This window comes from Hetaerina americana, unplaced genomic scaffold (assembly GCF_022747635.1).
Source record: "Hetaerina americana unplaced genomic scaffold, ioHetAmer1.1.p SCAF_3, whole genome shotgun sequence".
Classification (NCBI taxonomy): Eukaryota; Metazoa; Arthropoda; class Insecta; order Odonata; family Calopterygidae; genus Hetaerina; species Hetaerina americana.
The window spans coordinates 92019674-92035113 of record NW_027286874.1 but is presented as its reverse complement, the minus strand read 5'-3'; the positions used below and the strand labels follow the sequence as shown (position 1 = coordinate 92035113).

General features: G+C 37.9%; 1 protein-coding gene across 1 annotated transcript in view; it reads left to right on the top strand.

Moving 5' to 3' along the window:
• Nucleotides 1-15440, top strand: part of LOC139690467 (otoferlin-like) — a 45176-nt gene that overhangs the window by 15891 nt on the left and 13845 nt on the right. The window contains exons 6-10 of the mRNA XM_071587922.1: nt 542-725; nt 3271-3362; nt 7212-7576; nt 10808-10978; nt 14422-14594. Coding sequence (XP_071444023.1) covers nt 542-725; nt 3271-3362; nt 7212-7576; nt 10808-10978; nt 14422-14594 — 985 coding nt within the window. The remainder of the gene's footprint in view (nt 1-541; nt 726-3270; nt 3363-7211; nt 7577-10807; nt 10979-14421; nt 14595-15440) is intronic.

Genomic DNA, 15440 nt, shown 5'->3' with positions numbered 1-15440 from the left:
CCGAAGATGGCCGCCTCGCTGTCGACTGCTGGCTCCCGATGTTCCGGTCGGGGCCTGCGGGGGGCCCACACGGCGAGGTCGGTTGCTGGCACGCGCACCCCCGGTGTTCGCAGGCTGTCGGTGACTCGACGATGATAGCACACGACCTTCTCTCTCGGGCATCCCACAACGAACTCTCCTTACCACGTGTTGGCCGACACTCTCCGCGCGCGGCGCGCCCCGCTCCTCTTTTTTCTTACATACATTGTCGGCGCCAACAGATAGCGCCCCGCCGTTCTACGGCTCGCGAGAGAGGCGCGCGTATTCGAACTGGGCAAGTGACGCTGCGCCAAGCACAACGTCACACGATTAAACGATAATTTATACACCGTCTCCCGTAGCTTTATTCAATAAAATTTGCTTTTTTTTATTTTACTTATTATGTAGTCGTCTACTACAATTATCAATCATTTTTTTATTAAGGGTTTGTTCATTTGAGTTTCTGAAATAATAAACAGTGGAAGAATTTCATTTTTGGCAATTTGGGCTATTCAACTGGCAGGAACTCCCAGTGGATTTGAACTTCTGCCCACCAATCACTATCCAAGTATGGGAAAAACGAAGCTTTGGAAGGCTCTTGCTGGTCGGAAGTCATATAGTTAACAGCATAAAACATGTAATAAAAACTGAAGATATTGAATCTGTATGGCCAACTCCAATAACAAAAGGAATAGTACCTAGACAAGGTAGGTACGAGGCTGAAGGAGAAAGGAGAATGTTAGTTACAGATACAGACAGAACTCAATAAGTCATATATTGGGATTACTCGATGTCTAATAACTTCGGGATGAATTCTTCATCTCTTTCTTATAATCTCCTAAATACTTTTGAATGATACATTTTCAAAGAGTTGAAAAATATCAAGATAAGTTATTTAAACTTTTCATAATTTTTTAACAAATTAACATTAATGAATCCATTAAATCGATGACTAAAAATACTCAATTTAATTATAATAGTATCTGATTTCATGATTCAATATCTTAAACTGATCTTTAAGCAGTATAGCATCGCCCTGAAAAGATTTCCATACAGAATTGTGATAGCTAATTTTTAGTTAAAATTCATCGGGTCAAGTAAGTTTCGAAAAAGAAAAGGATACACCCAACTGTGGATTTTTCTAATTGTAATTATATTCTAAGATATATTTTCAACTGAAAATTTAAAAAATCAATAATCTTTTACATGAGAATGTTTCAAATCACTTGTTATTAAATAGAACACCATGGATAACAAGAAAACGCATATTTTAATATTTTTACTTTTAAATCCCAGACCAAATTTAATTTCGTAATTAGAAAGTCATATTTTGTCAGTTACAGTTATTATCTACCAAAAACAGTTCACTTGAACCTATTCACTGAAAAAAGGGGATGGAGGCTTGATTATTCGCCCAATTCGCTCTTATGACCTTTAATTTTGTCTGATATATATTCTGTGTCCTTTGATTCAATAACGGTTGATTTACATTACTTACATTTTGTCAAATGACTCCATGAGTCTTCAGTCAACATTCCAATTTCATTTTGCAATCAGAAAGTAAAATCTAATTAACACCTACCATCGAATCTAACATCCGAGTCTCTTATTAGAACATTTCTACTCAAAATCAGTTTCAAATTACCAAAATCGTCAGTATGGCAGTAACAATTTACCTCATATACAAATTTTCTTAATAAATATTTCACATTATTTCTGCGCGAGGTGAGATGGAACGATTTCGGGGATTAATGAAGTAAAACTTATGGAATAATACACAGCGGAGGGTATGAGAGCCAGCAAGAGGTGGCAATGTAATTTAATAAAAAGGTAGAAAGAAGCGTAGTAAATGTAGAGCAAGTAACTGATAGAATATCATTATTAGAATTAAAAGCTGACCGACGAATTTGGTCATTGTTCAGGTATGCATGCCACCAAGCGCAGGGAGGAAGAAGTCAATAGGGTTTACAATCAGTTAAAGGGCACAATCGCAAGTGTTCCTGAGAGGAAAATATTTGATAGTGATAGGAGATTGAAACGCAAGGTAGGGAACCTCGGTTAAGGGAGGAGAAATGACCGCGGAGAGAAAGCAATCGAGCTCTGCATGAGACAGGGGCTAACAATCACTAACACTTGGTTTAGACACCATAAAAGGCGTAGGTACACATGAAAAATAACCCGGGGATTCAGGGACATATCATTTAGAATATATCATTTTCTGGCACAGATTGGGGAACAGCGGGATTATTCCGCATAGTTCCTCAGGAGTGGATACGGACGCAGACTATAATTTAGTAATTATTAAGAGTAGTTTCAAAAAGATAAAACAAGAAAGAAGGTATAGGAAATGTAATTTCGAAGCATTAACAGGAATGACAAGGTAGGAGGATCAGCAGGATTTAGGAAAAATTTTGAGTGAAGACAAAGTGCTGTCTCCAACAGAGGAAAAATGGGAAAAAATAAAAATAGCGATGCCGAAAACCGCAAAAAACCATCAGAATAGTAAATAGGAAAAGGACAAGGATCCCATGGTTTACGGACGAGATTAGTGGAAAGAATACAGAGTTACGTAGAAGAAAGTCTTGAAAGAAGGAAGTTTAAATAATTAACTGAAGTGGGTGGTAAATAGAGTAAAAGAAGCGTGGTGGAAAACGCAGTACGAGGATATGGCAAATTTGCAGAGGAAAAAGGAAATCGGTGTGCTCTAAGGGAAAATTGAAACCCAGGCAAGGAGTAAGAAGGGAAAATCTTTAATAATTAAGGATAGGTCAGGAAAAATATAAGGTGACCCAGAGAAAATTCAAAAGGAAAGAATATACAGAAAAACTGGATGGTAAAAACATCAGGCCAGCAAGGATATATAGTACATACGTAGAAAGAGAATATGACGTAGATGAGGATAGCTTAGGTCCTGGTGAGATAAAAAGGGCATTAAGAGAATCGAAATCGGATAAGGCCGCGGGAGTTGACTAGTAAACATTCCCGCGGAACTACTTATGTACTTCAAAGTTTAAAAAGTGCAATATGTGCTCAGAAGTTTCAAAATTCCTACAAAGACTAATTTATTACACAAGAAATTTGGATGGGACAAAGCATATATCCATGTATATTCTAGAGTTACGTTTTATTGGGTAAGGTGAGATAGTAGATTAAATGGGTAAAAACTGTTACCAGTCTTCCAATCCTATCTAATAAAAATATCTTACAAACTTTGGGCCATGCTTGTTTTTAAATGGAATCTAACTGTTGCAGAAACTGTTGAGAGTAATGAGGAGCGCCCAAATGAAGATGCCGAAGAAACCATGAAACCTCTTCTAGAAAGCCACGAGCCAAAGATTAGGAATGTAAGTAACTAATTTAGAGAAATATGTCACCAATACTCGATTAAAATTTGCAGTTAGCGCTCTGTATAGTCACAGTCTCACACCTATCTTGATTGATACTCAATTCCACGGCAAAATCATTTGAGCGCTGCGTAACGTCATAAGCAAGCATACTCGTAGAGGTCTCCACATTTTCAGATTCAATGTGAAAGATTCTAAATACATTATTGGTTTTATGAAAAATTATTTTTGGAAAAAATTCGAAATTTTACATTTTGAAATCAGTCTCCAATATATATATATATATATATATATATATATATATATATATATATATATATATATATATACATATATACATATACGAGTATATATATTAGTTTCAAAAAATGTTGCTGGAGTATGATCCTTAATACACTGTAGCATGATTTTTATCGTATGTGTCGGAATATGTCGCCAATACTAAATTGGGTTATTTTTTAATAACTTGAAATATCCTTCGGCTTACTCGTTTTTCTAAAATTAAATAAAAATAGAGGTTGCAGAAGGGCATACTTTGATTATTAAACTTTGAGCACTAAATTTACGGAATACCTACACTCATGTTTGACATTAGTAATTTAGCCACTCGAGAAAATTGGATAGAACAAAAATTAAAATATACCTGTACGAGTACTTATACCAATTCTATAAAAATTGTCCACGTGTAGTATTTTTGCTGAAAAATGTAAAATTGCAAAATACGCTACAATCAATACTTATATTTTCCTGAATTCAGCTTCACTTGGAAAGGTTTTTATTACGCAATCAAGCAAAGAAAAAAGAAATTTCCCTAATTGATGATACACAACATTATGATTGGTGGACAAAATACTACGAATCATTATCGGTATGTATACGTATCATATATTTACATTGTAATCCTAAGTAAAATAAAAATATGAATGCTAAAATAAACTCTCAGTTCATTTTAAATAAAATTTATCGTAATCCTAGGGTTTCTCACTTAAACTCTTCAAATCACAAAATGATTTTATGAAGGTGTATCATGACTGTAGTCTACGAAACTGTAGGTTGCAGGTAGAATCACCCTCGTTTTTCTTTCTGATTAATAACCATCAGCTTAATCTCCATCATTTTATCAATAATCATAGGTGCTTCCTTAGCTGTGTGCGAAATAAAGCTTATTGCAAAGTTGCATACAGCTTCCTTTCACTATGTTGGAATAGGAACTCATGCTGTTCTGATAAAGGCTTCTTGCCAAATTCCTCTCTCATTAATGCTACAAATTAACCCATAAATCTCTTCCTCCCCCCTTTTCCTAAACAATTGAGTAATTCTTCCTTGATGGTATCCATCCCCAGGTTTTTATTTGATTTCACTTCTCTCAATGACCTTTCTATTACTTATTAAGTACGCATATTACTGACCTAAGTCATGATTATCGACATCATATTCCCTTTCGCTATCTTACTCGCTGCCCTAATTTCTTCAGAACATGGCGCCCCTATTTATTTTTTATTCTCACCATCTCATCCTAAAGGAATCCAGAATCTTTTCTGATGAATTTCCCTGCCGTATCTATAATAGTAGAAGTAAATTTTCCTCCTAACTTCCAGACAGCACTTTCTATTGTCTGTACAGTTCAATCATTTTACCTTTTCTCTGTAAACTGTGTGTATCCTTGTACTGCATCTTCCACACACTTCTTAAACGGTAATAGTTTCCCACATCAGTTCATAATTTATCCCTGTATACTTCCTTCTACTTACCTCTATTTTCAACATTTATCCCTTTCTTTTTCTCGTCTATATTGAAGATCGTGTCTTCATTTATTCAAAATTTACTTGTCCTGTTCCTATAGTTTTTTGCTGCCGTTGATAACCAATTTTTGATATTTTTCCATATTTCTTCTATTGTACCCATCCGTCTTTCCTAATTCATCATGTTTCAATAGCCTTTAGAAACGCCTTTCTTATCATTCCAGTTAATGCGTCTGCATTCCATTTCCTCAACCATCTCCCCTGTTTTATAGGTACATCTACGTTGGTGGTTAAACGTATTCGTTACGATTAAACCATTTTCCCTGAAAAGCTCAATCGCCTCCTCCCCGCATTCATTTCTTTTCCTAAACCGCAGCTCAATACCGCGTCCCCATTGCCCGTCACTATCAAATACTTGTTTCCAGGAACACCCGCAATAATTTCCTCTAATTGATCGTTCACCCAAATTCCTCCACCCTATCGTTAGTTGTTGGCATACAGACCAGTGCAATGATCAGGTTTTTTGGTTTAGCTTTTATCTCTACTTAAAATATTATATCACCCTCATGCTTAATACTTTATACTACGCTTCTTTTTACTTTTTTGTTCATAAATTTCGTCATCCCCCGCTCCAGTGATCAACGCCAACCTTCCATATTACCTCGTACAGCCTAATCATATCTACATTTCCTGTATCTATATTGCATGTTCCCAAAAAAATGAGATACCCTCCAACGTACCAGTCCACAATTAGCCTAAAATCTATGAATCCTCCGCACGTTTATTGGAAGCCACATCCAATTTACCATTCATAGAGGTTTGCTCATGCCAAGCATTTAAATGGTATTTTTTCTATTGCTAAAACAATTCCGTCAATATTTCACAAAATAGTAAGAATAGTTTACATTGTCTTATAATTATGTTTTTAAATGCGTAAATAGATTCACAACTGACCCAAACGCATGAAAATGAGAATTGATTATGGGGAAAAAACAGCTCCTTTGAGGTAAAAAAAAGTGCCCTACGCCAGTGCATAAGCTAAGTCAACAAATATAAGTACATATGAATCGTTTCTTCTGTTGGGGCTGTGGAATAACAGATAAGTGTCATCGCTTCATTCAAAAAGATGGTAATGTATTGTAAAAAGGTGGTGACTCTGCTGATACTAAGCACACCCGTCCGTTCAAAATATTTGAAAAGTTATACATACTATATGCGTACATATAGCATGTATCAACTAATGCTATAATTTATTCCTACCTAAGTAAAGTTTTATGATCTACTTCTCACTCTTACTTAAAAATATCATTGAGTAAATACATGTGAACCAATTTATGAATATATGTAAGTCATTTTAATTGCGTCATTAAAATGTAAGCATTAGATTAATTTTTCTACTGCAGTTGCAGGAACTCAAAGCACAAGAAAAATGCGGAGGAAAAAAATCTTGTTTTGCACAATGCGATGACTTTTCTCTCGAAACTGGAGATGGGGCCTGGCCTTCCTCAGTGAAGGAGCCAACATTTGATAACCAGGAACAAAATTCCGAAGAAAAGAAACAGCCAAGCCAAAAAAAAGTTCTTAAATCCTTTTTCAGAAAATTTTTAAACATTTCAAAGCTATTAGGGCTTGGTGATGCCCAAGTATTGAAAAAAACATCCACAAAAAAGAATGACTACGAAAGCAATGATGATATTCCACGAATAAAAAATAAGACAGCAGTTGTCTCATTTGTTATCTATGCCAATGAGTTGGAAAAACAACCAGAATTTCATGGATTTGAAGATTGGGTGGAGAGCTATCTAATCTTCCATGGAAAAAAGCAAAGATCCGAATCATCAGAGAAGAGAATAGTGGGAAAGTTCAAGGTAGGCACATACGAGTCCGGCTCATGCGCACGCCACTGTGGCACTCTTATGGCCTCGAAGGTCAGGGTGGGCTAAAAAACTAAAAGGGTACAATAATAGAGAAACGGTAACATTTTATCGCTATTATTAACGACTTCAAATGCAAAGGAGAAAATTCTTGTAATGAATGACTACTATTATTGAAATTTCACGTAATTTAAAATGTCTTGCAGCGATTAATCTTTTTTATTGCTTTTTAGGGTTCTATCGTATTAAGTAAAAGTGAAATACCCCGGCTTGAAGCAGGTATCGGCCCACTGGACGACACCTCGAGGATGGCATTCGACCAGGTCACTGACTCAAAAACTTCTCCGGTCAGTCTTGCAGTGCCTGTAACTCCTCTCCAAACTCCAACCTATAAAATTCTTGCCCGCGTGTACATAGTTCGAGGCCTCTCATTGCCACCCAAGGACCGGTCTGGTCGCTCCGATCCTTACGTTGTCGTGTCTGTAGGACGGAGGACTGCCAGGGGTACCGACTCGAGGAAACATGCCAAATTTGGACGCCGAGTTTCCGGCGACAGATCCCAATATGTGCATCAAGACTTGAACCCCATTTTTGGAAGGTATTACGGAATAATTATTCTTAAACTCTGCAACAGAACATTAACTTTTCATGCTGGACGGAGTGGTGAGCATGCAGATATGATTTTGCCACTGAACGCTACGGCATTCAGCGCTTTTTAGTGAATGTTTAAAAACAAACGCTAAAAGAATCGATCATTTCACATGGTATGGCGAAAAACTATTTACAAGTCGAGTTTTAGGTTCATATTTTTCACAGGATTTTTCCTGAAATTACTACACGTGCCTTTGGAGAATAAAACGCTCCATGTTGTCATCCGAGGTTTTCTCCAAGCTTACAAAACAAACTCCGACCCTTCTCTGGCTAACGACATAGAAAGCCCATCTCTCACTCCCAGATAGACTTTATATTGCCAGCATTGGCTGCTATGGAATCACATTTAAAAATTGTTAGATGAGGCACGCTATTATCAGGTGATGCTATATTGAATCAATATTGATGACAAAAATAATGAATAATGAAAACGACAACCACGAATGGTTGCGCAGCGGATACGCGTATACCGCTTGCTAGGTTAACCTCTGCAGCGCCCTAAATGGGAAAGCAATACGGCAAGAAGTTGAAATGGTAACCATTAGCATAAGCACAGTAATCAACCCGAAGGTCGGTTTGGTAGGTGATGGTAGAGTTCACTCAGTACTAAGCCCGACGGCGTATGAAATTCACACGTCAGGGAAGGGGGGCCAGTTCCTTGTGCCGGTTATGGTTTCCCAGGAGGACCTGGTACCCGAAAAATCATTAGCTTGGGTGGAGCTGCAGGTGCCCAGAGTGCCCGGGAATCGAACCCAGGCCCCTTCGGTCAGCAATCCAACGCTCTACCCCCTGGACTACCGCGACCCACGAAATGGTAACAATGGCATTTTTTTTAATATTAGATAATTAGCAATGGGAAAATGATTCGCTATTTTCAATCAACACTATCACATTTGAATCCAATTTGCAGTAAAAATAAGAGGGAAAGCTACGTACATACGTAAAACACCTCGACATACTTATGCCTGCGTTGATATGAAACTTACATCGCATTTTTATTTTGAGTTTATCCAACTTTCAGGATGCTTAAAAAATGGTCAAATTTCATTAGAAAAAAACATTATTATTATTCGTATGTTACGTGCATAAAAACGGCTGAAAAAATAACAAAACCTAAGAGTTAAATACTTGCAATGTTTGTATAAAAAGTACAATTAGGGAACAATTTTTATCAGACGTGAGAGTATGTCGCACAGCGCAGACTCGGTGGTAGGGGTCTGACTTTAAACACGCGCTTAGCGCAAATCACCTGTGAGCGTTAGTTCAGGCTAGAACGTGGTTCTAGTGGACCCCCGTCGAGTGACTCTGTGCAAGAGCCAAATGCAGCGAATGATAAACAGCGCTACGCCATCAAATTTTGTGTTTGACTGTGAGAATCAGATATTGAGACATTAGGCATTATTCGCCAAGGGTCCAAGGATGAAATCATGCTACAAACTGCAGTTTTTAAGTGGCGCAAGCTCTCTAAATATGGACGAGAGAGTGTGGAGGACGAGCCCCGCGCTGGACGCCCTTCGATTTCAAGAACAGACGATAACGTGCGTGAAGTGCTCAATTCATACCGTCGGTTAAGTGTACGCATGATCGCAGATCGTATTGACATTGATAAGATGATAGTGCAGATCATTATTACTAAAAACTTGGCGATGCGAAAGATCTGCGCTAAACTCATCTCGAAGGTCTTGACGGACAACAAAAAGCAGATTCGAGTGCCTACTTGTGAATACCTTCTGCATCGCGCTAAAGAAGACCCCTCCTTTTTGGACAACGTAATCACGGGAGACGAAAGTTGGATATTTGAATGCGACTCGGAAACAAATCGGCAAAGTTCCGAATGGCATACTGTCTCTTCACCTCGTCCACAAAAGGCTCAAATGAGTAAATCCAGAGTGAAAGCCATGCTCATCGTTTCCTTCGACGCCAAGGGGGTGGTCCACTACCAATTTGTACCTGAGGAGCAGACAATGAATGGTGCTTTTTACCTAGAAGTGCTAAAAAGACTGAAGAGAAGGGTCAACCGGGTGAGGCCAGTCATTGCCGTAAATTGGTAATTGCATCACTACAACGCACCACGCCTGCTCTAAGGTAACCGACTATCTGACGAAAACGGCAACGCGACGATTCCCCAACTACTTTACAGTACCGACTTGGCACCAGCAGATTATTTCCTATTCCCAAAAGTGGAATCCTCCCTCGAAGGACACCACCATAAGTGCCGCCAAAGAAGCTTGCACGCGTAACCTTAAGGACATTCATGAAGACGCGTACCAGGGAGTTTTAGAGTCGTGGAAAAACCGCTGGCAAAAATGTGTCGACGCTCTCAACTTTGAAGAATTTTGAGGCACTTTAGCAATATCTGAAATAAATCTATTTTTCCGAAACGTTCCCCGATACATTTTATACAAACCTTGTATGAATAGGAATTTCTTTGATTTAATTAGTTTTGAACATATCAGTGGATGCTTTCAGACTAGGTGAAATTAATTATAAACACCATCTCAAGCTAACCACAAATTATTTTCCATCAAACTTAGAATTAGGTAAAATAATGTATAAAATACTTAAAACCTGGATAATTTAAACTTCCGCAAATTTACGTCAAAATGCAATACAAATGAATAACTTGCGGTAAATTGATATTATGCCCATTGCAGCTCACCTAGTCAAATGTTAGCTGCTAAATACACCCATAAATTTGTGGAACGATGAACTATATCAATTTAAATTACAAAATTCACTACCAAGGATCTAATATATATAGACCAACTTTTTCCAATAGAAACGTTTCAATCAATTCATTCCTAGGCTACAAATACGTATTTGTTTCTTCTGGGACTTGAGTCTGAATTACAATTACTGGATGAATATGTTTATTTCTATTCCTGATTATGTAAAAGTGACGCTATTTTTGCAATATTTACAATATTTAAATTTTTATACCCAGGAAAATTTAAAAATTAAATGTGAATAAAAACCCTTTTGAAAATATTTTGCTTCAATCTAACATCAACTGCAAGTCAAAACCCCGGGAAAATAGTTTTTTTCTTTCTCAGTACAAAATTTGCACCCGTATATTTAAAATTCCTAAAACTTGATCAATTTAATATCAGAAAGAGTGGATTGGATCACTAATTATAATGTTACGCTGCCAAAGGAAATGTTGCCATTATTCTTGCAGGTGCTACGAAGTAGAAGCTAGCTTACCACGAGATGATGCGATTACAGTTAGTGTGTGGGACTGGGACCTAGGTGGCCATGATGATCTCATTGGGACGACCGAAATAGATATAGAGAACCGCTTTTTCACCAAGTGCAGAGCTACCTGTGGGATTTCATCCTCTTATGAAACGTATGTTTTATGCTAAAATACTGAATACTGTGATTTAAGCATTCATAGCGTGCAGGGTTAGCGCTTTAATACTGAAAGTAAATCGCGCAGCATTTCGATATTAAGATTAAAAATTCGCTACCATCCGTTTTCAACATCTTTAGTTTTTATTTTTTCTCCAAAGAATTACAGGACTTTGTGAAAGTTTTGTGAATTAAAAAAGAATAAGTGACTCCAAAATGTAAACCGGCAATTCTCTAATAATATTCTCCATCCTCTCCTCCTTTATTTTGCCTGAAATATTTTCGCCTCCTGCTTTCGATATTTCCACACATTCTAAGTTCAGTCACAGCCTACAATTGCCCAATAACTTCTCTATTTGTGAATTTGCGTTTGCTTTAAAAAAATTCCAAAATACCGTCATTACACCGCTAACATTGTTGCCACTGTCTTCCTCGCTTTTCGGCTTATTTTTTTCTTCTACGCTTTCTTAAAAAACAAGTTTTCGGAAAGGTAAACGCTACACAGATTATTAGTCTTCATCTTCTTTTTCCATTCCACTTTTTCCAATCTTTCATCAATGTTCTCCACTTTGCTAACGCTTTTTTGGCTAACGCCTTATAATCTCTTTACTATGAAGACCATTTTAAACCAGAATACTCTCCAAATATATCAACTGTTTCACCAGCTTAAATGTATGGCCCATTAATTAAATTTCTTAACTACTAATTTTAATAACTACTAATACTCATGCCATTAGATTTCTATTTCATTTTTATAGTGATTTATCTTCAACAATACATTTCCAGCTGCTCATGCAATGTGTTAGGCAGCAAATTACATATCATTGTTGAGTGAAAAAACTGATAGTACCGCATACTACCTTGATCAAAAAGTTCCCGGAATAACCACCGTGTGGCGCTCCCATCGTTCCGATTTGAGTTCTGTTTTTTTTGTTAAATTGGTACATCTGTTGTTGATATTCCCTTTAAATCTTAGTGTCATAACTTGACATTTGCAAAAGTTACGTAGCCAAGAGTACATCTATCTCTGTGTGTGTTGGCGATTTTTTACAATTGCAGAAATGGATTTAAATTTGCAACAACGAACTTGTATTAAATTTTGCGTAAAAAACGGATTTAGTGGCGCACGGACGTTGGAAATGTTGGAAAAGTGTTTCGGCAACGATTCTCTAAAAAAAACGGTCGTTTACCAGTGGCACGAGCGGTTCAGAAGTGGTCGTGAGTCAATCGAAGATGATGAACGCAGTGGCAGACCATCGACATCGAAAGTCGGTGAAAAAATTGATAAAGTAAAAGAAATGTTGGTCAATAACCGCAAATTAACCATCAGAGAAATAGCGGAGGACTTGAACATTGCCTATCGATCCGCCCAAGACATTGTGGTTAATGATTTGGGTTTCCGTCGTGTAGCAGCAAAGTTGGTGCCAAAAGACCTCAATTTCATGCAAAAAAGAGACCGTGTTGACGTCGCAAAAGACATGATTTGCGAGGCTGAATCCGATCCCACATTCATCAAAAGGATCATTACTGGAGACGAGACGTGGGTTTATGAGTACGACACGCAATCCAGACATCAGGCAAGTGAATGGCGTTCACCAAATGAGCCGAGACCAAAAAAACCACGTCGTTTTCAGTCAAAAAAGAAGGAAATGCTGACGGTTTTCATGGATTACAACGGTGTAGTGCATCATGAATTTTTGCCAGAAGGCCAGACAGTAAACAAAGAGTATTATTTGGGCGTTATGAGACGTTTGCGTGAAGCAATTCGCCGAAAGAGACCAGAAATGTGGGCAGAAAACTCGTGGATTTTGCACCATGATAACGCACCGTCGCACAGTGCTATCATTATTCGTAATTTTTTGACGAAAAATGCAACAAATACCATCCAACAGCCACCGAATTCACCTGATTTGGCTCCCTGTGACTTCTTTCTGTTCAATCGAGTTAAAAAACCATTACGGGGAACGCGTTTTAGCAGCCGAGAGGAAGTAATGGAAAAATCGCAGGAAGCACTGATGGACATACCGAAAACCGACCGTAACTTTTTCAAATGTCAAGTTATGACACTAAGATTTAAAGGGAATATCAACAACAGATGTACCAATTTAACAAAAAAAACAGAACTCAAATCGGAACGATGGGAGCGCCACACGGTGGTTATTCCGGGAACTTTTTGATCAAGGTAGTATATAGCTTTTGCGGTTCTCACAAAGGGGAACCACGCCACATCCCACCTAAAAAGGCTCTCTGCAGCTGGGGCTTTGAGCGCTTAGAGCCGGCGCTAAGGGCGCCGCTGGAACAACGCCAGGGCGTGGTGCTGATAGGTCGATCTGGGCCCCTCTCAAAAAAGTGGAATGAAATTACCACATAATGAAACATTGGTCATACTTAAGTAAAAAACAGTATTTCACTCCCCTACTTATCATGTCAGTTCCAATTGTGCAACCGGTACCTTTACTGATGCACTCTGTTTGAAGAAGTCTTCAAATAAGACACTTATCTCTCCAATTTTCTCCAAAATTCGTAAGTGCAGACCATTTAATCAGTCTAATATGTTAAAATATTCACAAATAAAAACAATTTTCTATATTCATTTCATATATTTTCTTCTCAGAGTTACAACGTCAAGTCATCTCCATCATAAACCCCAAATGATCTCCATTAAGTATGTTGTAACCTTCATCTCCGACCATTCATTATTGATTTCTACTAAATTTACCTAGATTCTTCAAATAATTTTCTTTTTCACAAGATGAGAATTAATATTGAGCCTGTCTCCTGGTCAGGTACCTTTCCCATACATGCATCTCCCGTCATTTTTCTTCTGTGCCTACTCTCATCATGATATGTAAACACATATATATGATATAGGCATGATAAATTATTTGCTGTCGCAAAAATGTTTCTTATATCATCGCCGTGGTTATCACTTGTTCCTAAATAATGGGCCTCTATCCCCATGGCTTGACAACTGCACTAAATACAACGATCAATCCTAAGATTAAATTTAAAAAGTGATGTTTGAGCTCACCTCTTACTAAGCGCAACGGCATGAGAAATTCACACGCACAGAGAGGGCGGTGGCAGTTACTCTCCATGTGCCACCTGTGGTTTCCCAGGTCACTAAATCAATCTAGTAGGTATGCTTGCTTTTAAAAATCGAAAATTTGTTTGCAGGTTTTCCTATTTTAATTTTTCTTACATAATATTACAACACTGAAAAAACCCGGAGTGCATATATACTTGTAAACCCGATACTAAAACAGGGATTTACAGACAAAGTTTTATTTAAAATTTGTTTTTCGTGCATTTTAACTAACATTTGGAATTTATTTGTTATAATAAAGAAATAACATTTGTTTCTTTTAATTCATTTACATATTTATTGTTATGGACGAATAATTTTCTTGCTCAGTTCATTCATATTATTCTTTCCAAAAGATTTGGCTACAATGCTTGGAGAGATCCCGAGAATCCTACAACTATTCTAAAGAATCTTTGTGAACATTATCAAATCCCGACACCCACGTACAAGAAAAACGAAATTAAAATTGGAGAATCCTGTTTTTACTGTGATTATGCCAGCGCCCCGGAAAAGAGAACACAACAAAAAGGTAAAAAAATGCCTGATTCTGTCATTAAGTATACCAAGCTAGATTTTCTTCCTTAAAAGTCAACAAGCTCGCGAATACTTTAGTCGCAACACTTAATGAGACAAATAAACGCGACAATAACCTTGATTTATTGTTTTTAATGAAACATGGCTATGCACTGCATAACTGTTGATTTCAAGTAAATTGAAAAGGATCATCAGTGGGTAGGGTTCCAAGGATTTTGAGGTTTGTCATACCTGAGCTTTCAAAATAAAACAATACCCGCGGGAAACACAAGGTTTGTCCTAAAAGTAGTAGGACTTATTTTTTTCCCGGAGAGACAGGCGGCGAACCCTCTGCTAGGTTCGAGGGAGGGGAGTCTCAGGAAAGGCTGAAGGCCGGTGGTAACGGAGTTTGAATCGTTCGTTTGGAAAACCTCTACAACGTGACCTCGTTACGCCCCGCCATGAACTGGTTATTGAAACGGCGCTATACCATCAAATTTTGCGTGAAACTGGGCAAAATCGGGAGAGTTTATAGTCAACAAAGACAGTTTATAGTGATGACGCTATGGGTAGATCGGGTGTTTTTGAGTGTCACAAGTTGTTTCGGGAGGGCAGAGAAAATTTTGAAGACGCCGAGCGTTCAGGAAGCCCGCCGGCCTTAAAATTGACGAAAATCTTGCAGAGCTTGCAAGGCTTTGTTGGACAAGGATCGCAGATTAAGTGTTTTCATGGGTTGTGATGGACGTGGCATACGCTTAAGTGATGTAAATCGACTTGTGACCGAAAACATGAGCATGAGAAAGATGTGTGCCAAATTGGTGCCGCGAGTGCTCTCGGACGAACAAAAGAGAACTCTCACGCG